This window comes from Mustela nigripes, chromosome 2 (genome assembly GCF_022355385.1).
Source record: "Mustela nigripes isolate SB6536 chromosome 2, MUSNIG.SB6536, whole genome shotgun sequence".
Lineage (NCBI taxonomy): Eukaryota > Metazoa > Chordata > Mammalia > Carnivora > Mustelidae > Mustela > Mustela nigripes.
In genome coordinates, this window is record NC_081558.1 from 55,337,884 (window position 1) to 55,361,906 (window position 24,023).

At 54.4% G+C, this 24,023-nt stretch overlaps 1 protein-coding gene across 2 annotated transcripts in view; it reads left to right on the forward strand.

Annotated features, from left to right (window-relative positions):
* The first annotated feature begins 18,218 nt into the window (after nt 1-18,218).
* GRIP2 (glutamate receptor interacting protein 2) overlaps nt 18,219-24,023 on the forward strand; it is a 40,978-nt gene continuing 35,173 nt past the window's right edge. For both annotated transcript variants that reach the window (XM_059390393.1, XM_059390394.1), the window contains exon 1: nt 18,219-18,312. In XM_059390393.1, coding sequence (XP_059246376.1) covers nt 18,273-18,312 — 40 coding nt within the window. In that variant the 5' untranslated portion in view covers nt 18,219-18,272. The remainder of the gene's footprint in view (nt 18,313-24,023) is intronic.

The following is a 24,023-nucleotide window of genomic DNA, read 5'->3' on the forward strand; positions in this document are numbered from 1 at the left end:
CTGCCAGGCAGATCGCTCAGGGGCATCTAGGAATTCATCATCCAGCTGTGGCCTCTTTTGTCTGAGGTGCAGGGCCCAGAGGCTTCCGCAGAAGGCCACCTGGGGAGTGTGTCCATCTGTGTTCTGTTCATCATTCATTAATTCATTCATTGTGCACTTGCTGAAGCTCTGGTTTGTGCTGAAATCTGGGGCTCTGAGATGAGGAAGGCACTGGATGAGCCAGAACTCTTCGGGGTCCAAGTTACCAAAAATCCAACCCAAACTGGCTTAAGCACAGAAAGGAATTTATTGGCTAAAGCAGCTGGAAAGGAATGTTACCGACTTCAGGTGTGGTGGGTTCCAGGTGCCAGGAGGACCTGCTCATCAGGGCCCTTGATGAGGAGAGCCTCAATCCTCCCTCTCCTCTTTCTCCACCACGAGTGGCTCCAGATTGACACCGTTTCTCTGCATTTCTGCCCTCCCTCCCCCAGAGGAAGGAGTTTCCCCGAGTCTCAGAATAGCCTCTCATTGGATTGACTTGGGTCATGTGCTCATCCCTGAGCCAGTCACTGTGGGCGACGTGGGAGGCTTCTCTCAGCAAGCTCTGGGTCAAGGACTCGTCCTGGAGCTGGGGGGCAAGTTCTACCCAGACTGAGCACGGGAGGGGAGCAGCTCCCCAGGGATAACAGGAGGGAAGAGGAACAGAATGTCGAACAACAACCCCCTCCAGGGATCTGTGCAGAGGCCAGCTGTCAGAGAGCTCACCACCTGGAGAAGTTGGCCTGCACTGGGGAAGGAGGTACATATTGAGCACCTACTGCATACAGATGCTCTGACATGTGGGATCGTCTGTCTCCCTGCAGCCCCGTGAGGTGCAGAATGGGGAAAGAGACTCGGGGAGAAGCAGCATCTTCGGTTAGGAGCTCTTAGAGCCCAGGGATCATGTCCTCCAGGCATCCAGCCCAGTGCCAGGGAGCTGCTCAACAGGACCTGGGTCTTCTGGGCCCCATGGAGCCACCTTCCAAATTAGCTCCGAGGAGCTGGGCCTGCATGACTTCTCGGTGTCTCCTGTGCCTCTAGGCGGGGGCGACCCATTACGCCTCGAACTTGGGGAGAGAGCAGTAAACCTCCTCCTTTCCACAGTCCTCCCTCTAGAGCCCCCACCACGCGCAGGGGCCTACTCATTGGGACTCTGGGGTTGTGCCCATCTCCCTTGATTCCTTTGAAGGATCAGTTCTTTCCCGGGACACCTGGGCAGCTCAGTGGGCCTGCTCATTCGCCTGAGGCACCAAGGTCTGCCTGAATTCCACTAAACCAAAGTTGGAGACCCCCTGCCCCTCCCAACAGCCCTCTTAATAATAGCACCTACTGAGAGCCTGGTACTGTGCCAGGAGCTTTATCTTTGTGTTCGCCCATTTCATCCTCACGATGTGTAAGGTACGCGTCATAATTATCTCCATTTTATAGGTAAGGAAACTGAGGCTCAGAAAGGTTAAGTGACCTACCCAGTTATGCAGCCTGAAAGTGGGGGAGCTGGGATTTGAACCCGGGTGGGCTGGTTCCACAGTGCATGGCCTTCAGCACTCCCGTGACTGTGCTCTGTGGCATTTGCTGCCCTCAGGCCCTCTGTCTGTGCCAGGTGTCATGGATAGCCCCCATCGCCCTTTGAGGCTCCCTTTCTTCATTTGACCTAGGACAGTCCTGGGGGAGAGTGAAGCGAATTACTGTGTCCATTTCACTGCTGAGGAAACCAAAGGAAACTTCCCAAAGGCCACACGGTGGGGAGTGTCCGAGCTGGGTTCCATCCCCAGGTGTGTGTGTGTGTGTGTGACCCAAGTCTCAAGGCTCCAGCTGTGGGCCCTTCAGCCTGTGAGGGGGCTTTGGGGTGAGCAGAGTGGGACCTCTAGCTGGGCCGACCCACCTCTTTTTTTTTTTTTTCGACCCACCTCTTTATCCATGTGTGAATCTGGCCTGAGACATCCTCCCCTGTGGGGCCTGTGACATTTGCTAAGCATCCTTCAGGAGATACTGGGGACTGGAACCCCTCCCGGGCCAGGCCACTGGATCTCTCCCCACCCTGGGGCCCAGTGCCACCTCTCTGTACATCCTTATTTATTGCTATCCTTTCCTCGTGTCCATCTCAACTGGTCCCGGAGACTGCTGGGGCCATTTGCCTTCTCACCAAAGGCAGGGATGCAGGCGGGAAGCAGCCTTGTTCTTGGCTAGAGTTCTTGCTCTGGGCTCAGACCATGTGGGCTCCTGCCCTAGCTCCGCTGCTCAACAGTGTGCATGACTCCGGCCTGAGACCTCACTCCCTGGGCTGAGCTGGCAGGGGGCTCCACACAGAGCCTGGCACACAGCAGGGGCTTAACAAGAGATTTGTTATGGCCTGGAGGTAGAGGTGGCGTAGTCTGGTGTCTGGTCTCAGACCCTGCTTTGCCCCTTGCCTGCTGGGTGAGCCCAGGGCTATCTTGTACCTCTCTCAGCCTCAGTTTCCTCATCTGGAAAATGCAGACGACCCTAGGAGCACCCTGGTGCACTGTGATGTTCGTGGAAAGCACTGGATTCCTGACTTCCTTGTCTGACTTCAGCCAGGCCATCTCCTCCATGGATTTCCCATCTGTACTGGGGACTCCATGCAGAATTATTACAATATTAATAGCCGCTACTTATTATTTATTAAGCACCTACTGTGTGCCAGACTCAACTAAGTGCTCTTTGCACAGGATTTCATAAGGTCCCACCAGATCAGAGACGGACTGTTAGCCCCATTAGATGAGCAAACAGGCTTCGTGGGGCACATGGAGTCAGGATTCAAACTCGGGTGTGCCCATCTCCAAAAACTTGCGTTCTGTGAGGCTTCCCCTCACTCTCTGTTTGGTAGATTGGCACTTTTCTGTCCAGTAAGAGGAAGGGATGCCAGATGCATTTACAGTTCTCGCTGAATGCCTGGAGCACTCACCAGTCCTCCTGCCCTCTCCACGCAGTCAGCTGGGTGGATTTTCTCCTTATCCCATGTTTCCAACAAGAGTCCCTGGTGATTAAAGGAGTGAAGAGGCAGGGCCTCGGTCTCATCATTGTACACTGATGACCCCAGTAAATGTCTGTGCTGACTGTAGGGAAGACCGGAGAAGTGGACCCTGTCCTTGTTTCTGGGAGCTCCAGGTTTCAGGAGCGATGGACAACCTCCAGGGGGTCTGAAAAGCATTATCAAGACCCAGCAGGCTAGGGCTTCCAGCGAGGAGGGATCTCTGAAGGCAGAGCAGACATTCCCAGGCAGAGAATTCCAATGGAGCCAAGCCAGACAGGACAAGTGTCCCAGGTGGAGGGCCTTGCAAATGCAAAGGCGTGGGGGCATCAAATAGCACAGCCTGGGGAGGGCAGGATCGGGTATTGGCAGATTTGGGTGGAAGAAGGGGTGGACGGGGTGAGCGCTGGGAAGGAAGAGGCTGTGGCGGGTTGGGGGGGGTGCTGGGGAGTGGGGGGCGGTGGCGAGTGCCCCAGGAAGGTTTGTCGCAGTGTTTGGAACATCCTGGTGCTTCACTCCCCAGGCTGGGGCTGTGGTTGGAGGAAAGAACTTGCTGCCACAGATGCCACCGCCGATGCCACCGCTGCTGGCTCTGGGGAGGATTATCTATTTTAACAACTCAGGAGGGTGGAGGCTGGGAGCGCCCAGCTTCTGCCAGTTAGCACAGGCAGCTCACAAGCGAGCGCACAGAGGAGCGCGCAGAGGAGCGCTGGGCTCCCGGAGAGCAGCCCGCTTGGGCGGGTCACGTCCCTGGCCCTGGGCCCCAAGGGCCTGAGGGGGCAATGCTGGCTGTGTCGCTCAAGTGGCGGCTGGGCGTGGTGAGGCGGCGTCCCAAAGGTACGGGGGTGGGTGGGGCACGGAGCAGCCCTGCTGCCTGCCCAGGGGCTGGGTGGCTAGATCTGGATCTGGTTGGGAGGCAGAGGCTGGGCACCCCCCACCTGGGGATCTGGGGCTTCCTGCCCTGCCCTGTCTCTGCCTCCTGCCCCATCTCTTCTGGTGCCGTTTGGGTTTTGCTTCAGTTCTAGGGCTCTTACTGAATCTGTATGTGTGTCTGGCCTCTCTCTGCCACCTTCCACATCTCTCAATCTCTCTCTGCTTTGTGCTCTCTGCCCCCCACCATCTCTTTGTCTCCCTGAGTCTCTCTAACTCTCTGTCCATCTTTTTTTTTTCCCCCCAATCGTTCATCTAATTTAATGGACTCTTGTTTTCTGATTGTGCCCTCTGTCTCTCCATCTTTCTCTCTGCCTCTGTCTCTTTCTCCGTCTCTCTTTGTTTGGTTCTCTCTCTCATATCTGGTTCTCTCTGCCCCAACCTGTTTTTCCCTGTCTTTCTCTCCCGCTCTGTGTTGCTCTTGTCTGTCCCTCTCCCTCTTTGTCTCTGTCATGGTCCCTCTCTGCATCTGAGTGTCCCCTTCTCTCTTTGCCTTCCTGTGCCACAGTACCCTTCGTCGCCCCTCTCACATGGCATGTCCCTAATAGCCTCTCCTTTCCCCTCCGTTTGGGCCGTGAAGTTGTCCTGGTCAAGCTGGGCTGGCAGGGGTGCTCTGTGTATGCGTTTAGGGCCAACTGGCTGTGTGCAGGCATTCAGGATAGGAGGGTCATGGATAAAGGCAGGACATGACCCTGGGTGAGATGGAGTGTAGGCGGAGCCCCTTTGTATTCAAGATCCCACCCTGCACAGGCAGCCCTGGGAGGAGACTAAGGCTGGGGGAAAGGCTGGGGTGGGAGTCAGGGCAGGAGGAGCATCGAGCTGGGAATCAAGCTGCCCAGGCTGGAAGACCCTGTGTTTCATCGATGGGTTCCGTGGGCGGCCATTTCTCCATCTACAACAGGGAGGGGAGGTGGGAGATGGTGGGTTCACACTTCTATGCTGCAGCCTAGAGCTAAGAATAATCATGCTGTTCATATGAACAACAGTGACTGACTTTAATTCAGCGCCACTGTGTGCCAGGCAGTACGTTCACTTATTAAGTCCTTGCGGCAACTCTGCAAAGTTGGTGATTGTGCAGATGGGGAAACAGGTACAGGGAGGTTAAGTAACTTTCCCAAGGCTACACACACAGGTGACACACAGAGGCTCTCTCGAGCCGGCTCTCATAACTGCCATGAGCATTTTCTAGACTCAGGAACCTGCATAAGGAGGAGCTGCCCCAGGAATGGTCAAGGGGTAGCAGCATCCTTGGGGGCCACAGAAGCCCGTTAGGCTCCGCCCTGGTGGTCTGACACCCTAGAGGTCTTCGAAAGCCCCTTCCACACAATGGAGCAATTGAAACTTCGGGAGTATCAGGAACAGAGTTTGTCTTGGGGCTTCCCAGGGACTCCGGTGTTGGGATCACCTCCAGGGGACAAGCCCCTCCCGCTTTGAGGCTATTGTCCTCTTGAGGTCCACAGACCCTGAGAACCTGGTGGGATCCTCCCAGGCTGGAGGGATAGACAGATACATCAAGGGCTGCTCCAGATCTGAGCTTCCCCAGGATTATTATTTAGCCAACTGAATTCTGTGGCTCAGGTTCTGTGCCTTTGGAGAGGAACTATTGTATTGTCTCCAGCAGACCTGGATTCACATCCTACCCCGGCTCTTACTTCCTGTGTGGCCCACTCAGGACCTCCGTTTCCTCATCTGTATGCGTCACTGACCCCAGGGTGGTGGTGTCTGGGACCAGCGAACCTCTAACAAAACAGAGGGGAGTATACCCTGATGGGGGGGCACACCGTGCCTGGCGTGTGCCCGGCTCCTGTCTGGCATCTCCACTTCCTTATGGGGTAAAGGGGAGGGGCTCTGTTGGCGGCACAGGGAACTTGTTTGTCCTTGCAGTGAGGCTTTGCATCCATTTGTGAAAATATAAAAGCTTAAGGGAGAAGGATTTAAGAGATTGGGGGAAGGGGAGGTGTTTCTTCAGTCTTCATTTCCAAAATAGTGTTGTGTTGTGTTTTGTTTTTTTAAGATTTATTTATTTATTTCAGAGAGAGAGAGAGAGAGAGCACAAAAGCAGTGGGGAGAGACAGAGGGAGAGGGAGAGGGCGAAAGAGTCTCTAGCAGACTCCATCCTGAGTGCAGAGCCTGACATAGGGCTCAATCCCAGAACCCTGAGATCATGACTGAGCCGAAACCAAGAGTCTGACACTCAACCGACTGAGCCACCCAGGTGCCCCAAATATTGTTTTGGATGTCTGAGGACATAGCTTCCCATTTCCAGCCCATATTTTCAGCCCATATTTTCTAACAGGCCTTTCTGTTTCCCATTTTTTTCTGGGTAAGACCCTTATGTTCCTTTCCCTGTGATTGCTTAAGAGGGGGTCCCTGGGCCATCTGGCCAGATGAGACCCCTCCTGGGTCCCTCCAACTGGGATTTGAGGTTTTACTCAAACTTGGGAGCTGTACTCCCCACCCGGGCTGGGGTTGGGAGAAGGAGGTGTTCAGTCCTGACTCAGCTTCCCTGATTTCAGTCAGAGAGGAGGGGAAATAGCTACTGTGGATACGTGGATAGGAGCACACCCATGCATGGTCTTAGACACTCCCAATAGTGTCAGTGTGCCCACATCTGGACCATGAGGAAACTGAGGCCTGGGAAGGGTAGGGGCCTGTAGTGCTGGCCTGACTCTGATGTGCGTGTGCTGGACTTCAGTGCCCACAGAGAACACAGATATTCCTAGGCCATTGTGCCCTCCTTCCTAGCCTGGGCAGAATGACAGCCCCCACCCAGGAGAATTCTGGGAGATCAGATCAGCGAGATTTCCTTTGGGGCTCTGCTTGGGCCTCTGGGAGCATAAAATGGGCTGTTCAATTTCAAAGAATGAGGGATTTAATTTGATGTGTGTTGATGTGAGGGAGGCAGGATATACAGAGCACAGGCCTTGGGGCCAACTGCCAGGTATAAATCTAACTGCAGCTGGGACAAGTGCCTTCATCTTTCTGAGCCTCACTTTTCTCGTCTGTAAAATGGAGTTTATATTAGAACCTTCCTTGCTGGATGGCTGCAAGGACAACTGAGATGAAACTTTCAAAGTGCTAAGTGTTAGGGACCCAGAAGGGGATTACTTGCGGTTTCTGACCCAGGGGGCTTGTGAGGAGGGGGAAATGATATGTAGATGATGTCAGCACTTCCGGTGGTGGGGGTGTGGTTGGGTCCACTTGGTACGTGGAGAAGAAAACAATGCTTGTGCTTGAGGGAGGTCAAGGAAATCTCCCAGAAGGTTTTTGTTTTTGTTTTTGTTTTCTTTTGACAGAAAGAGATCACAAGGAGGCAGAGAGGCAGGCAGAGAAAGGGGGGGAAGCAGGCTCCCTGCTCAGCAGGGAACCCAATGCGGGGCTCCACCCCAGGACCCTGAGATCATGACCTGAGCAGAAGGCAGAGGCTTAACCCACTGAGCCACCCAGGTGCCCTCCAGAGTGGGGTTTTTTTTTTTTTTTTTTTTAAAGATTTTATTTATTTATTTGACACAGAGAGATTACAAGTAGGCAGAGAGAGAGAGGAGGAAGCAGGCTCCCTGCTGAGCAGAGAGCCCGATGTGGGACTCGATCCCAGGACCCTGAGATCATGACCCGAGCCGAAGGCAGCGGCTTAACTCACTGAGCCACCCAGAGTGGGGGTTTTTGAGGATGAGTAGGAGTTGGCTAGGCAAAGGGACTAGCTTGTACAATACCTCGAAACTTCAAAGATCTGCCTCAGGGAACTGAGAGCTTTAGTCAGTGTGAAAAGTATAAGGAGAGAAGAGAGGCAGGGCGGAGGAGGCAGGAGACTGTGGAGCTCAGACTCTGTCCTGAGGTCAGTGGGAGCCATGGGAGGTCCCTGAGCAGGAGAGAGGGGAGGACAGCTTTGAGTGTTAGCACAGGCTCTGGCTACTGTGCAGACTGCAAGGGAGGATGCAGGGAGGAGGCTGGGGTAGGGTCCAGGTGAGAGGCAAGGGGCTAGGGCTACAGAGGGCAGAATCAATGGATGTTGAGGCAGCAGAATATCCTTTGCCATTCTCTCATTCAGCAGATATCTATTAGCACCTGTAATGGGCTGGGTACTATTCTAGGCCCTGGGGTGACTGTAGGGAACAAAACTAACCAAGTCCCTGCCCTTGTGGAGCTAACATTCTAAGAGTGATAGCAGGGGAACAAGATAAATGTATGACAGTGATGCATGCTGTGGGGAAAAATAAAGCAGAAAGAGGGGATGGGGTGTGTGGATAGTAGCGTGCAGTTTTAAGTGGGGTATTCAGGGAAGGCCACACTGAGAAAGTGACATTAGAGCAAAGTCCTTATGGAATGAGGGAGACCATGTGGCTACCCAGTGGAAGAATGTGGCTGGCAGAAGCCACAGCCAGTGCAAAGGTCCTGAGGTATGAACATGTTGGGTGTTCATACCCAGGTGGGCAAAGCTAGAGCAGAAGGGCTGAAGGGGGAGGATGGAGGAGATGCACTCAGCGAAGTTCTGGGCAAGGCTGTGTCATCTGGCCTCCCAGGCCAGTGGATGTATTAGAGGAAAAATGGGCAATTTTAGGGATAATAAGGTTATCCCAAGGTTAAGGATAGTAGTCTGCTGACTAGAGGGCACCTCCTGGACAAAGGGCGGGGCTGTGCCATGCCCTCCTGAGCTTTGACTGCCTGTGCCCTCTCCATGGTGCACATCTGTGATTAATTATTTACCCCTTCCTTCCCCTCTGTGATGAGGCTCTCTAGCTTGCCTCCACATCTGGCTCCGGGCATTTCTCACAGCGCAGCAGCTGCACTGGGGTCTCACATCTGACTCCTGGAAATCAGCCCCCACCCCCCAGTGCCTGAATAGCAACCGGCTCCTAGGCCTCTGGCATTCTCCGTTTCTGGGTGGGAGAGGGCACCAGAGGTTCAGATCAACTACGCTGTCTCAGAGACCATGGGGTTTCTTTTTTTATCAGGAAGATAAGGGATAAACTTCTGGACCTGTTCTTTGTTCCCCAAGCATTTATTGAGCACTTACTGTACGCCATGCCACCTATTTCACATATGCTTTCTTATCCTCACAACAGCCCTGTGAGTAGTGAACTAGGTTGCCCCATTTTGCAGGTGAGGAAACTGAGGCCCAAAGAAGTGACTTTCCAAGGTTGCTTCGCTAGGAAGGAAATGGAATATGTGGCCTCCCGCCCCCTGCCTCCCCTTGTAGTCTGACTTCCAATCCCGTTTCTGGAGCATTTCTAAGTGGTCAGTTCTCTGGTGGCCCTGCTGGCATCAGGGGACCCTTCTGTTGCATGCCCAGCATGTGGCTGCTGGTCTGTCTTCCCCAGGCTCCCTCAGGGTTTCTCCACCCTCCCTCTGCTCCCCTCCCTCAAGACAGCCCTGCAGAGACAGCAGTGGAGCCCCCAAATTGCCTCTCCCAGCTGAGCAGACCCCTTTCTCAGGGTGTCACCAACTCTGTCCATGGGTCCCTCTCACAGGGCAGAGCCCAGAGTTGAGCCAAGGGTCTGGGGAAGTCTGAGTTGGCAGAATAGCTGGGCCCCTCCCTGACTCTGGGCAGTGGACAGTCCCGATGGCACATTCGCCTTGCCGTGTCACCCATCCGCCGGAACTAGTGCTGATCTTGTCAGCTAACGTCCCAGCATTGTCTCCGTTTGTCAGCTTGAATGTTCGGTCCAGCAGGACCATCTGCCTGTCTTAATTGCCTGGATAATTGTGAAAGCTGTGGGCCCTGCCTTCTTCCCTGAGGAAATGGCCCGATGGAGCAGAATGAACGTCCATTAGACAGGAGACTGAGGCCGCCCCCACTTTCTGTGTTCCTTGAGTGGGTGGCTGCTCCTTCTGGCCTCAGTTTCCCTTCTGCGCCCCCCACTGTGCTCCCCAGCAGCTGGAAGCCTCCCCTCATTCACCCATTTGCTCTCCTTGGGCTGACTTTCTCTCTGTAGCCCCCGCATTTTGCTGTCTTGGCCGAGGTGACGGTGACTCATAAGCAGATGTGTGGGCAGGTGGGCGGGCCGGGGAGGGGGCACATTCTCGGCAACCTCTCATTGCCACACAGCTGGGGCAGCTAAGGGTCCCTGGGGGTGACCTTGGGGAAGGTCCCTGCCTCTCTCTGTGGCTTGGTGCCCTGTTTGCAGAATGGATCTGTCAAGGAGGGTTTTTGGAAAAGGCTGAGGATCATTTAGAGCCTCAGTCAGAGACAAGGTGAGGGGCCGCAGATTAGTTGAGGTTGGAGCTGAATGGCCCCCCAGAGACCACAGGTCTGACTCTGGCTCCAGCCCACACGTGTACCCCTATTTTATATCAGAGAAGGTTGAGGCCCCTTTTGCTCAAGGTCACCCAACCAGTCGGAGGTAGAGTCAGGACTTGAACCCAGGGCTCCACTAAGGGTCCCATGGCATTGCTTACTGCAGGAGGAGGTGTTAACAGGCTGGAAGGGGACAGTCTAGAATGTTCCTCACCACTCTGGCGTCAGGCTTATCTGTAGGCAGATGGGCAAAGAAGAGGATAGGATGTCTGGTGAGTTGACATAACTGGGACTGAGAGGCGCCCAAAGATGTTGGGGACCAGATGAGGCATCAGCCAGCCAAAGGATCAGGGAAGGCTTCCTGGGGGAAGAGATAGTGGGGACTTGCTGGATTTGGCCAGGCAGGCAAGGGATGAGGGAGGGGTGTTCCTGTGGGACCATGAGGAGGTGGAAATGGCTCCAGAGTACCTGGTGCTGGGGATTGGGGTAGAGGAGGTGACACTGGAGAGGGGGGTAGCCAGTTCCGGACACGGGTTGGCAACTTCCCAATGGTTCTTCCCAAACAGTGCTGAGGGGCTGTGGGACATGGGAGGCCTCAGCTGGCAGGCAGCAGGCACTGGCCCAGAAATCTCAGGGTCAAATCTCATCCTCAAACAAGTGTCCTCTGCCAGGTCCCATCCCCAACCCTGCAGCCCCCCACCCCCACCCCACAGCTTCAGCTGTGGGAGACCCGCCCCCTGGCTTTCTTGGTATACCTCATGGGCTGTGCGGGACCCTTGGGTGGACCTTCCCAAATTACCACCCTTCCTGAGGTTCCACATCCGCCCCTGACTCTTGGGATTCTCCTCTAGTATTCAGGTCTCCCAGGAGGGCACGGAAGAGAATGAAGCTCTCACACAAAGCCCTTTTGAGAACATGTGTCTGTCTACTGGACTGTGATTAAGGCTTTGGAGCCAGACCCCTGAGTTCCTCTTTCTCTTGCCCCTCTGGACTCCAGTTTTCCTATCTGTAAAAAGACATGATTATCCCAGCCTCATGGGCCTGGTCTGGATACCCTGGAGGTGAAAGCATGCTGAAATCCACTGGGATTAAAGACACATGTGTGAGCATGGCCCCAGACTCCTGAGGTGCCTAGCCCCCCACCCCTTCTTCCAGCCATACTTCCAGGAGAGGCCCTCGGAATGAGAGGGGAACTGGCAGGACCCATGGTGGAGGCCACGTCCAGACTCTGGGCTCTTCTCCTGGGGCTCAGAGGCCATCACCTGGGTCCAGACATGGCATCTAACTCTAGGCAGGGCAGTCCTGGGGCAGGGGGTCCTGGGGCCCTGGGGCCCTGGGGTGGTGAGCTCCCCATTTGTGGAGGTATACTAGCCATGTCCGAAAGCAGCAAGGTTTTCTATGTTTGATTGAAGTGTTAGAGGGGATAAATTATGGGTTTCTTTCCAACATAGCAACCTAGAGATTATGTATATCTATTATCATTCATTTCCCATTCATTCATCCTCACATCTACTGTCTACAAGGCCGCCCCTGGATATAGGGTTGAAATCAATGAGCAAGATAGTCAAGGGTCCCCTGTTTAGTGGAAAAGAACAGGTGAGCAAATGCATTAACGGAAAGACAGGAAAGAGGTGTGGTCAGGGTGGGCTTCTTGGTAGAGACAGCATTTAGCTTGGGCTCTACGGATTTTTATCCGTAGATGGGGCAGGGTGGGGGAGAGTTCCAGAAGGAGGGAAAAGGACCCAAGGAGGGGTGCCTGTGTAGCTCAGTTGGTTAAGAGTCTGCCTTCGGCTCAGATCTTGGGGTCCTGAGTTCGAGTCCTGCATTGGCCTCCCTGCTCAGGGAGGAGCCTACTTCTCCCTCTGCCTGCTACTCCCCTTTCTTGTGCTCACGCTCTCTCTCCCTCTCTCTGACAAACCAATAAATAAAATCTTTAAAAAAAGAAAAAAAAAAAGGCCCAAGGAGGGAACACCTGATTCTGAAATCTGACCCTTGGCCAAGTTTCTTCTCCGCTCCAGACTGTCAGTTTCTCCTTGTGAAATGGGGAGCAGCAGGACTTGAAAGATCCAGGAGACACTAAACATCAAGTCCTAGGGACCCAGCAGGCACACGTGAGCCCTTTCTCTTTCTCTGGGACATATGTATTTGGACAAAGGTAATTCCTGACCTAGAGGCTAGAAGGTGGGGCTCCAGGCATAGTGTTTGCCCCAAGGCTGAACCTGGAACCCAAGGCCTGTCTCCTGTTCCACTGAGTCCCTTGAGGGCACAGCTTGAGGACTGTGCCTATCCTTCCCAAAACCTCATCCACTGCCAGCTGCACTGGGGCGTCGTTGTAATCAGGCTCCACTGTGCAGAGGCTCCAGCTGCCGCTCTTGACTGCTTGGTCCTGGGTGGCTGCCCTCTGTGTCCATCCCCTGAAGCATCTCGTTGAAGGGAGCTCAGGAGAGCCCACTCTAATCTCATGTCATGCACATGGTGGCCACAGTGCCAGAATTGCCCCCTTCTGTGCATTTCCTCCTCCAGAACAGGTCCTGACTCCTCCTCTGAGCAGCCCTGACTCTTTGGCCCCCTTTGTTGTGTTTGGGCTTACAGCAGATCCTCTTTGGGTATGGTTCCTTCTGCAATAGATGCTGATGTTCTGACATCATATGTGATGTTCTTGGCATGGAGGAGGTCCTGGGTAAGCAGTTGCTGGGCATTGAACCTGGTCTCTGGACACTCAGCCCAGGGTTCTCTCCCGGGGCAGGATAGGGAGGGGCTGCTGCCAGTGGGGGCACTGACATCCTGAGATTGGAATGCATAGTGCTGCTCTTTCCCAGGGCTGAGCCCTGACAACTTGCCCATTTATTTTCATGTTTTGCTCTTTTCGTTTGAAAGGCAGTGAGAAGGCAGGTGGGCAGAGCCTGAGCAGCAGACCCCCCCCCCGCCCCCTGCACACACCCCGGAGAAGCATGGCTAAGGGTTGACTGAGGTTTGCTGGGGCCCTTGCCCCCATGGAGGGACTCTCTTAGCACCCACTCAAGTTAATTTTCTAGAGCACTTATCCCTCTCTCCCTCTAATCTCTTCCATAGTTCCCCAGTGTCCTCAGGAGAGAGTTCCAACTGCTTAACGTGCCACTTGAGGTACCTGTTAAATTTTTTGTTTTTACGCGAGTCCAGCACCTACTCTGGCTCTGTTTTATCCAGTTTTTTTTTTCTCCTTCGTGTCCTGTCCCCATGCCCAATCACTCTGTGAGACAGGTTTTTACACACGTGTACACCCTCACAGTGCTTTCTGTGAGAAAAAGCTACAGAGATGAAGTGACAGGTTTCCCTCTCCCTCCCCACTTCTCCCCTTCCTCCTTCTTCCTCCCCCTTTTCCGCCTTCCTTCCTTTCTTTAACTGGACGGTTCACTTCCTAAATCCATCTTCTGTGTTCCTAACTGCTGTGTCATACTCTGCGGGGAGTGGCTGCCATGTGTTACCTGTCCCCTCCCGCCGGATGGAGACAGGGCAGCTTCACCAACAACATTCCCCTTCCCGTTCCTGTGAGCAGTGGCGGAGATGGGGTACTCTTGAATAACCACCAGGAGTGAAGGTGCTGGGTGACTGCATTCACCCACGCCTCATCTCTCTGTGGCTGCCTCAGCAGCTGCCTCTCATCCCTTTCCAGTCATAAGATTCCCAGAGACTCCCGAGGAGCAGCAGCTTGGCCCTCCCCCTCCCCCCATAGACCTTTTGTCCTTTCTGAATCTGCAGGTTTCTGAGAGGGCTTCTGAGTGTGCCTTTCTCAGGGGGTGTTAGTGTGGATGGTATTAGGAGGACCTGGGTTCAAATCGCAGTTCAATCCTCACCCCCTGTGTGGCTAAGAGCAAGTGGTTTCACCTCTCTGGGCTCTTGTTTTTTCATCTCTGAAATGGGGTTATTGTGGGATGAAATGAGGGAATAAGTATAAAATGTTGAACGTCAGGCCCAGGACACAGGCATTCTTCGCCTGGTTCTAAAGAACAGTCAGCTGAGGTTCCTCTCACATCCTAAAGCCTTCCTCCTTGGTCAGAGCACACAGCCTATCACCTGAGTCTCTTTGGATGGCATGCCCCTGTGCCCTCCAGGGCTGGAGGGGGGAAGGCTGCCATGGAGGGCTCTGGGAACTGGTAGGTGTCTGGGACCACAGCCCACTGACGTGGCACAGCCCGCCCTGAAGTCAGGTGAGGGACAATGGGGCGTGTGTGGAACAGCTTCACCAGAGAGGAGGCTGCAGCCAAACAGCACCCTAAGAGGGGGTCAGCTAGTGCCTCCCCTGTGGGTGCTGGAATCACAGACCGGGTCTCAGTTTCCTGATCTGTAAAATGGGGACCCACCTTGTGGAAATGTTTACCAACCAGGCAGGGGCAGCCATTGTCCTGGCCTGGCCTCTGGGGTGGTGTGAGGAGAGAAGGAGGAAGAAGCAATGGAACAGCAGTAACAAGTTCCTCTGTCTTGCCTTTAGATCACCATCTCTGCCTCCTTCCTACCCAGACTTCATTTCCGGCTGTCAGTCAGGAGCAGAGGGGCAGTGGTGGGGTGGGCAGCGGGCTCGCACAGCTCTCCTGGGCTTATGGTGGACTCAGCCCCTGGGTCTGAGAGAAAAGGTGGAGGCTGAGGTCCAGGACCCCCCTCTGCTTGGGTGGGGGCCCCCAGACACAGCCCCACCTGGATCTTGGTTTTCCTGTCTGTGTGGCGTGGGGTCAGTTCAGTTCCAGTTGCAGCCATCCCTGCCGCTGGGTAGGGTGGGGGGGGGTAGCAGGGATGTCAGGAGTCCTGTGGTGTGCCCTGTCAGGACAGCCTGGCACACCAGAACATGATGCCTATGGAGCTCCATTAAGAGACACCAAGAAGGGCCCCACAGGCCGGGCGCTGCGTAGGGAGGAAGTCACAGTCTGCAAAGCCCTTCCAGCAAAGTCAACAGTCTATGAAGGCCTTCCAAGTCTCTGCCCCTCATTCCTCATGGGTGGGAAGCAGAGGCTCGTGCAGAAGTGACTTGCCCAGAGTCACATAGTTCAAAGGGGGCCGAGCTGGGATTTGAACGCTAGTGCCCCTGACCTATGCATTCAGCCACCGTAAAGGTCTGCTTTCTGGTCTGTTTTACAGTTTTGGTTTTGGAGTCTTGACAGGAAGGTGGATGGAGAAGTGCTTTCTGACTTACGAGTATATAGTCTTCCCAACTCTAGGGTGCTTTTAATTATCCCATTGTACAGCGAGGAAGCTGAGGTCCAGAGAGGGCTGGACACATGCCGCCGGTCACACAGCAGTCCGTCCTCCAGATGTCTCAAAACCTGAAGATGTGCGGGTGTCAGGGCCTCTGCTGATCATGGAGGGTGTACCCGCCAGGCTGGCCTCCAGCCACCTTGCACACCCAGCAATCCGTCCCCCTCTTCCTCTGCTTCCCTGAAGTTTGGCAGTGTGCACTGGATGAGAGGGTCGTCTTTGGAGCAGGACCAAGCAGCTTCGCCTGCTCTCAGCTCCCAGAAGGGACCCTTGCAGCTCATTGCCAGGCCTTCCTCCCTTCTCCCTCAGGGGGTGCTGCAGTCTGTGGTCCTTACAGAGCCTTCTTAGGCTCTGGCTCTACAACCGTCCATTCCAGGACTCTTTCTTGTAGCCTGCAGGATGAAAACCAAACTCCAGACAGAGTACTTCTCCAACTTCTGTGTGTCCCCTGGGGAGCTTGTTCAAATGCAGATTCTGATTCTGTGGGCCTGGGTGGGGCTTGAGAGTCTGCAAGCTGAGGAGCTCCTGTGAGGCTACTGCTTGTCTGCTACTCCTCCAAGGAGTGAGACCTTACTAGACCCTTGGTGACCTGACTTTGTGTCCCACCTGGTGTCCTCACTGCTCACACAAGACGGCGTGCCTGAGTGCGCACCAACCACACGGTTTCCCTTCTTTGACTCATTCCTTCTCATTCTTCAAAGTCATGCTCAAAATCCCTCCACAGTGGACCCCTGACAGAGCTAACTGCTCCCCTTCGGCACTTCCAGACCCCTTTAAAGCCCCTGAAATCCTGAGAGGCACACAGCAGCGCCCTCTAAAAGAGACGCCTTAGGTGTGAACCTGGCTCCATCCCTGGGTGACCTTGGGCAAGTCGCTTAACCTTTGTACCTGATGTTTATTTAAACCCTGCCTTGTTCCAAAATGGACCAACAGTTGCTTCCAAATCTACTCTTGGATAAAAATCAAGTGAAAATGTGCTCCATGGGGGTGACAGGGATGCAGGGCAGGGGAAGACCCTGTTTCCCATGTGTCTCCTGGTCTCTTGGTCCCCAGGGCCTGGCACGGCAGGCATTCAGAGAAACACTGCCTGGAAGCTCTCCCATAACCCACAGCGTGACCTTTCCAGGAGCTTCTCATTCGCAAGAGTAAATTCCAAAGGAGCAGGAAGAGACAGATTATCTTAATCGCTCATTGAAATGCATCTGTAGGGCGAGCAAATATTTTCTTAGAAGAGGGGATGGTGTCGCTCTCAAGTCTTGTGCCTTGTGCAGCCGCCCACCCTGAGGGGGCTGTAAATATGGGGTGGAGGGCTGTGTGGCACTAAAGCCCTTAGGGGAAAAGGGTGAGGGTCTATTAAGAGCAGTTTACAGGCTGAGAATGGCCATGTCCCTTCCTGCGCAGTATGGAGCTGGGATTACCCCAGAGTGGCCCTTTGTGTCCTGCTGATACACAGGGTCCTCACTGAACGCCTTGTCCTGACTATTTCTGGGTACTATAGACCACGCGGAGAGCCTGTGCCTTCTTCCCTGCCTGCCCCCATTCTCCCAGCAAATTCCTCCCCATTCAGGGCTCCTTTCTCTGATTTAGTATTCACCACCCCTTCCGTGGCTGAGACCTTGACCTCACTGCTGGCCCAACAACTCTGCCTGGAACATGGAGCCTGCCCCCCCCCCCGGGACATACGTGAAGTCACCCAAAGAAGCAGGTGCCCTTTGGAAGTGGGCAATGGGAGGGGACCTTGAGGAAGCACCCAGTCCCTAACCACAGTGCTGTACATTTCCATTCGCTATAGGACACAGAACAAACTTGAGCCCCATTTGTTCCCACATAGCCATGGGGGCTAGGACGTCATCTCTTGCTCTTTGCTGCATCCAGCAGGAGGAGAAATGTCGTCAGACCTACAGGCTGTTGACCCTGTGTCGCTCTTAGCCCCCCTTTGTCCCAGCACCTATGTGGTGCCCAGCCCTTAGCTGGTGCCCACACACATTAGTGGGATGGGGAGCATGAGCAGCTGGAGGCGGGGCCCTGTGTGTCCATCGGGGTTGTCAGGGTCAGTCCTGAGCTGGTGTGGTGGAATCTAGGAGTGTGCAGGACTGAGGCCCAGCTGGGGCTGGAGTTGTGGACAGCTGCCCCTGCCGGTCAAGCCCAAGGCAGGCGGATTCTCTGCCCAGCTCACTCCGTGTTCCCCAAAGGCTGGGGGGTGGGGGTGTTCCACGTGGGAGGCTGCTAGGCTTATCCTCCCCACACCACGTCTGCCAGAAAAGGAAACTGAGGACCGGAAGAGGTAGTTGGAATGTCCGTGAAAGAGTACCAGGGGACTCTGAGCGCAGGGGTTTCTAACCTGAGACCTGCAGACACTCTGGCATATGGTTGCCCTTTATCTGGCCCAGGTTCTGGCATTCCGTGCAAGATTCTACTGGAATCTGCTACAAAAAAGTTTGGAAGGCACTGTTCCTCTTTTCTAGATGGGAAAACTGAGGCCTGGGAGAGCAGTCATTTATCAAAGTCCCAGGGCCAGTTCAGAACTAGCCACCCCCCCCGCCCCCCGGGGTCTGTCTAACTAGGGCCCTAGTGGGAGGACCCTGGTATGCCCTCTCCAGAGCTCCCCACCCAGACTCAGACTGTGGGCATAGCAGGGGTGGTGTGGGGGTGGGGTGTGGGAGGATTCCAACAGCCAGCCAGCCAGTGGCTGTGTCTCCTTTAAGCAGAGAGCCGCTCGCTGCTGTGGATGGACTGGTGCCCAGCCAGTGGGAGCTGTGAGCTTCTCTCCCACAGCCCCTCCCTGGGGGAGGGGGAGGAAGGGTGAGGGAGGGCTGAGCAGCGTGGCTCCCGAGGGGAGGGAGTTGGTGGGCAGCGGAGGAGACAATAGCGGACATGCTGTGTGGGCTCAGCCGGGAGACCCCTGGAGAGGCTGGTAAGTCTTGGGGACCAACAGGCAGAGTGATGGGGCTGAGCCCTCTGGAGCTCCCTGGGAGGAGACTGGGACTGCCACTCCCCAGAGACCCTGGAGAGAGTGCAAGGCAGGGACCCCTGGACCCCAGAGCGGGGGCAGCCCACCCAGGACTCTGTCTGACCCTGACTGCCATCCTGAGATTGGGGTCTGAGCTCACCAGGCTGTCCGCTGTCCACATGGCACGGGCAGCAGGTAGGTCTGGAGTTGTAGAGGGCAGCGCTTAGCCCCTCAGAGGTGCCTCAGGGAGGCATGTCCTGCCCTGGCATGGGCATGAGCTAGGGGGAGTGAGCTCCCTGCCCAGTGATGTGAGAGCAAAGGCCGAGCTCAGGGTGGTGTGGAGGGCGTTCCTGGAGCAGGCGGGAAGCTGGACCTGCTGGCGGCTGGCCGAAGCCCTGGCCCCGGGGTCTGGTTGGTGAGCCCTGGGACTCTGGGAGTACCGTGGGGCAGGTGTCATACAGCAGCCACATTTCTAGGTGGGGCCAGGATTGGCCCCATGGGAGGGGCTCTGGAGCAAACACCATTGCTCCATCCTTCTGTCTGGCTGCCTGTCTCTCCAGCCTCACCCGGCTGGGCTGCCTTCTTCCCCTGACCACCCCCTCCCCCAGCTTGTCAAGAGCCAGGAGCAGGTCATCCTTTCCTGTCAGTCCCTTCCCACACTTAACATACTTTTGATGGTACCCCCTTGAAATAGTTCCAAGGGCAAGGGCTGAGGTCCTAACGGAGAGATGAGGAAATAGTCTCAGGGTGGGGGAGGTGGCCCACCCAAGGCCCCACAGCTACCAGTGAAATGGCCAAGCCAGGACTGGCACCCAGATGACTTTTATAACCCAGATCCCTCTGCTCAGTGAACTTAGTCTCCCACCCCTAACCCAATGCAAGGAACAGAGACAGGATCACGCCCAGGTCTCCAGATAATAAAAAATAATAGTACCTGACAGCTCTTGAGATCTGACTTTGTGCCAGGCACTGTTCTAAGCTCTTTCTGTGTGTTTTCTCATTTAATTTTCACAAGATTGTGAGTTTGGTACTACTCTTCTCTCCATTTCATAGCTGGGGAAACTGAGGCATGGAGGTATTAAGTGACTTGTCCAAGGCCACACGGCCAGAAGTAGCAAAGCTGGAATTTGACCTCACCTATTCTGTCTCTGCTCCCTCCCAGGGACTACACTATAAACGGAGGCATTGCCTTCCTGGCCTGGGTATATCTGTCCTCCTGACCTAAGGCTCAGGTGAGTGGGATGGTCTTGTCCTGCAGTGGTCAGAGCCACAGGTCAGTAGTGCCCTGGAGACTTCCCATGGAAGACTACCGGGGAGGCATCTTCCCCTACCTCATGGGCTTATGGCCTCCACCTGGGCTTAGACCTCAGCATTGACTGCCTGGACCTTTGCGCCTGTCTCTTCCTCAGCCTTCTAGCCTCTATCCCACCTCTCCGTGCTGTCGTGGGAGGGAGTTTGCTAAAATTCAAATCTGATCACAACTCCTTATCCTGGTGTTTAAGGCCCTTCTTGATCTCCCTGGCTTTTTCTCTTTCTGTTGACTTAACTGACCCCCACCCTCACCACTGCCATCCTTACCCTCACCTCTTCTCCACAGAACTTCATAATTACCACATGAACTTCATGATTACCTGCCACGGCTGATGTCAGCACTGAGACTTTCTTTTTTTTTCTTCAGAAAGGTCCAAAGATGGAGCTTAAGCACAGTGGGATCCAGTTACTCAGTTAACATCGTTAGGACTCTGGGTCTCTGCTTCTTTTTAGGGAGGTACACAGAGGTCCCTATAACCTTTGAGTTTAAGGTCAACCAGGTCAGTCATCTCTAAGAAAAGAGAACCTGTTTCTAATAGTTCCAGCAAACCTCCCAGGGCCACCTTTTGTTGGCCCAACTTAGATCAAATGCTCCCTCCTGACCAATCTCTGGTCTGACTGACCTCTGACTGAGGCCTCTGACTGACCAGCTAGGCCTGGTCATGTGGTCTCCCCAGGAGCAGGGGGGACAGGGTATCCAACAAGTAGCTACTCCATATACCCCCCACATTTCGCAGGGCAGGCTGAGGCCCTGAGAAATCAGGCCATAATGCAGAGCTCTTCAGTGAGAGCCATGCTTAGGGTTGGGGTCTGTGGAACACACTGCTCAGTGCCCTTTCTCTGCCCCTGATGGACTCCTGCCTGCATATGTCCAGTCTTGCTTCTGGGAGCCTTGGTTCACCATACATCAACCCTAAGCCCCTGTGGAAAGGGATGTGCCCAGACTTGGGTGCACAGTAGGCCTAAATACAGATTTTGGCAGGAAGTTGTACCCCCCACGCCCTCAGTGTTCATTCTCTCACTCCCTGCCACAAAGTGGTCTTTGTTCCCAGGGCCTACTGGGCCTCAGTGAGCCCTGGCCACCCAGTGGGGCCTGGAAAGGCTCAGGCAGGATGTGTGTGTGTGTGTGTGTGTGTCATGGGGATAAGGGAGAGTAGTCCTTCTGCTGTGGCCTGGGCCGCGCATCCTCTGAGGGACTCTGACGATAACCATCTGGATGGTCAGGGGGGCCTGACCTCCTACTGCACAGGAGGGCCTGTGGCCATGGGGGGACCCCAGGCCCTTGACCGCAGAGGCCACAATGTAGAACCAGGAGGTCCAGCTTTGCATCTTGGCTCTGGCTCTTCCTGATTCCGTGACCTTGAACAACTCATTTCACCTCTTCAATCCCCATTCTCCTCTGTAAGTAGGAATTGAATTCCAGATTATTTACTGAGTACTTACCGTACGCCATACTTTCCATGCTGGACATGGTAGTGACAGACAGACATAACCCAGCCTTCCGGACCTGATATCCTAGTGGGCAGAGGCAGATAGTAAATGAGATCATGACTTTTTTTTTAAGTGGGGTCTGTTACATGGTGTTGAGTGCATGAAAAAGGTAAAGCAGGGAAGGAAGGTATGAGAGAAGACCTACCTTCCTGAGAAGGTGATATTTCCACAAATTCCTGAAGGATGTGACAGGGGTAGTTTGTGGAAGAATCTTCTGGGCAGAGGGAATAGCCAGTGCAAAGGCCCTGGGGTGGGCACAAGTTTGGTGTGGGCAACAGTGGGAAGACCAGGAAACTGGAGTGGAGCTGGTGAAGGGGAGAGTATTAGGAGGTAAAGTCAGGGAGGATGAGGGACTGTCAGTTGTGGTGAGAATTTTTTTTTTTTTAAAGATTTTGTTTATTTATTTGACAGAGGGAGAGAGATCACAAGTAGGCAGAGAAGCAGGCAGAGAGAGAGGAGGAAGCAGGCTCCCTGCTGAGCAGAGAGCCGGACGTGGGGCTCCATCCCAGGACCATGGGATCATGACCTGAGCTGAAGGCAGAGGCTTAACCCTCTGAGCCACCCAGGTGCCCCGTGGTGAGAAATTTTGCTTTTACTCTTCACAGAGTGAATTGAATCTTTTTACAGCCCCATGCAACCACAGTCAAGAAATTAAACAGTTCCACTGGTAGCCCAGGTTTAAGGTCATGCTACTTAATATTGCTGGTTCCAGGGTGAGGTGGGAGAGCCTAGGCCCAGAAGAGGCAGACGGAGGCCTGACTTGAGGCTGCACCCTCATCCCACGTGTTATCGGGGCCACTTCGGGCTCTAGAACCCCCTACGGGTCCCTTAGCCTTGTGTTTAGAGGGAGAAGACACAGTCGAGGAGTAAGGCTGTGGCCTGCTGGGAGGCCAGGAAGTTCTGGATTCCAGTCCTTCCTCTGCAGTTCACCAGCTGAGTGCCCTCTCTGGGCTTTAGTCTCTGCATTTGTAAACGAGGAAGTCCCGAAGCCTCCCTCCCCATGCTTTCAGCAGAGTTAAATGAGTTAGCACATGCAGAGTGTGGGCCTGGCACTCCTTTTCCGTGTTCTTTTTTTCCCAATCCTTGGCAGCAAGTGAATTGGGCATCTACTTTTAAAATCTCTTGGTATGTTTCCTGCTTCCCTTATAAACATGCATTGAATAGAAAGAGGGGTCATCCTGTTGCCAAGTTGATCTTTCCCTGCTACTCTGTCTGTGGGAGGCTGGCCTCTGGGGAGACTTGTCAGCTGTCGGGAGTCGGGATCGGGGTGTCACTCTGAGGTCAACCTGTACCCCATATATGCTCTGGTCCAGCCTGCGATGGCCAGAGGGGCATCCTTCTGTGGGCAGTGCCCAAAGGGGCTGGGCTGCTGCCTGGAGCAGAGGTGACTGCAGAACCATAGGCATTATCCGAGTCTCCCCAGGACTGTCATGGGGTGGGAGGAGGAGGCCAGAGGGGGCCCGTGGCTCTGCCACTTAGGAGCTGTGTGGCGCTGGAAGTTCCCTTGACTTCTCTGTGTCTCAGTTTCCTCCTCTGTAACATGGGGATGATAATGGCACCCACCACATAGGAGTCTTGTGAGGATAAAGTGGTAATCGTTTTAAAGGCCACAGAACATGGCTTGGGTTCAAATCTTGACCTTGCTCTTTACCATTGGAAGTTGGTTAACCTCTGTGCCTCAGTTTCCCCACACCATTGCAGAAGATAGGATGAAACGAGACAATGCTTATGAAGCACCCAGGACAACTCACAGGGCTTAATCGGAAAGAGTTGCCATTATTAATCGACGAAAACCTTTTTAACAGGGTCAGTGACAGGGGCAGGGAGACTACTACCAAGTTTCATGGCTTCTGTGTAAACTCCATCATCTCGCTGCTCACACTGCCCCTGGAGGTGAGCCCTCGCAATGCACAGAGGAGAAGCCTGAGGCTCAGAGAGAGGTGACTTGTCCCGGTTTCCTAGCCAGCAGGCAATGTTTAGAATCAGAATCTGAAGTTGGCCTAAGGCCAAAGTCCATCCTTCCTTTTGCAGCACTGCCTGCCCAGGTGGCAGCAGCCAAGCTGGAACTGGCAGAGCCCTCGGGGGTGTGCTGGAACGGCGAGCAGCCGCTGCCCGTGGGGGCAGCCATGGGCCACTGGGACAGTTAAGGTTGGACCCAGGAGTCCCCTTCTCCTCCTCAGGGGAGATGGGGCTGGGCTGGACCTGCTGGTGGCTGGTCCTCATTTCCTCTTCTGCTCAGGCTGAGCCCCTGGGTCTTGTTTTCTCAGTAAACGAGAAATGTGCTGAATGCTGCCTCCTGGAGGTCCGGAGAACCAGGCTCAGTCATGGCTGAGTCTGTGGCACTGCCTTCCGGTGCCCCTTTCTTGCTGAGGCTGGATCCTGGCAAAGGCATCCTGGCCAGGGGCTGACTTCCTTTTCCCTTTGTCAAAGCTCAATAGCTCCCTGGGGCCCCAGAGAAACGGGGATAATGAAGGCAAATTAGCAAAGCTTTCAAGAGAAATAAAATAAGAAAGAAAGGCACCCAACCACCCCTGGCTGTAGTGCGAGGCGCGGGACCAGGTGTACTTAAGCTCTGTTCTTAAGCACTGCCTCGCTCCCTTCTGCTCTCCCGATGGGGCCAGCCCGCATCCGGGCGGGACAGGCTGGCATTGCTGTGGAAATGCATTTCCCTCGGAAGCGAGTTCTTATAGGACGAATTGACTGAAGGCAAAAGCTCGTAATTGCCCATTGCTGGAAGGAGGAGACGGGGAAAAAAGAAACACGCGGATAAAAATATCTCTGTTTTTATGCACGTTTCCAGCTGAAAATTGGTGGGAAAGATGTTTTTGAAAAGCCTTCATCTCTAAGCATGTAATTACCAAGTCCCAGAACAA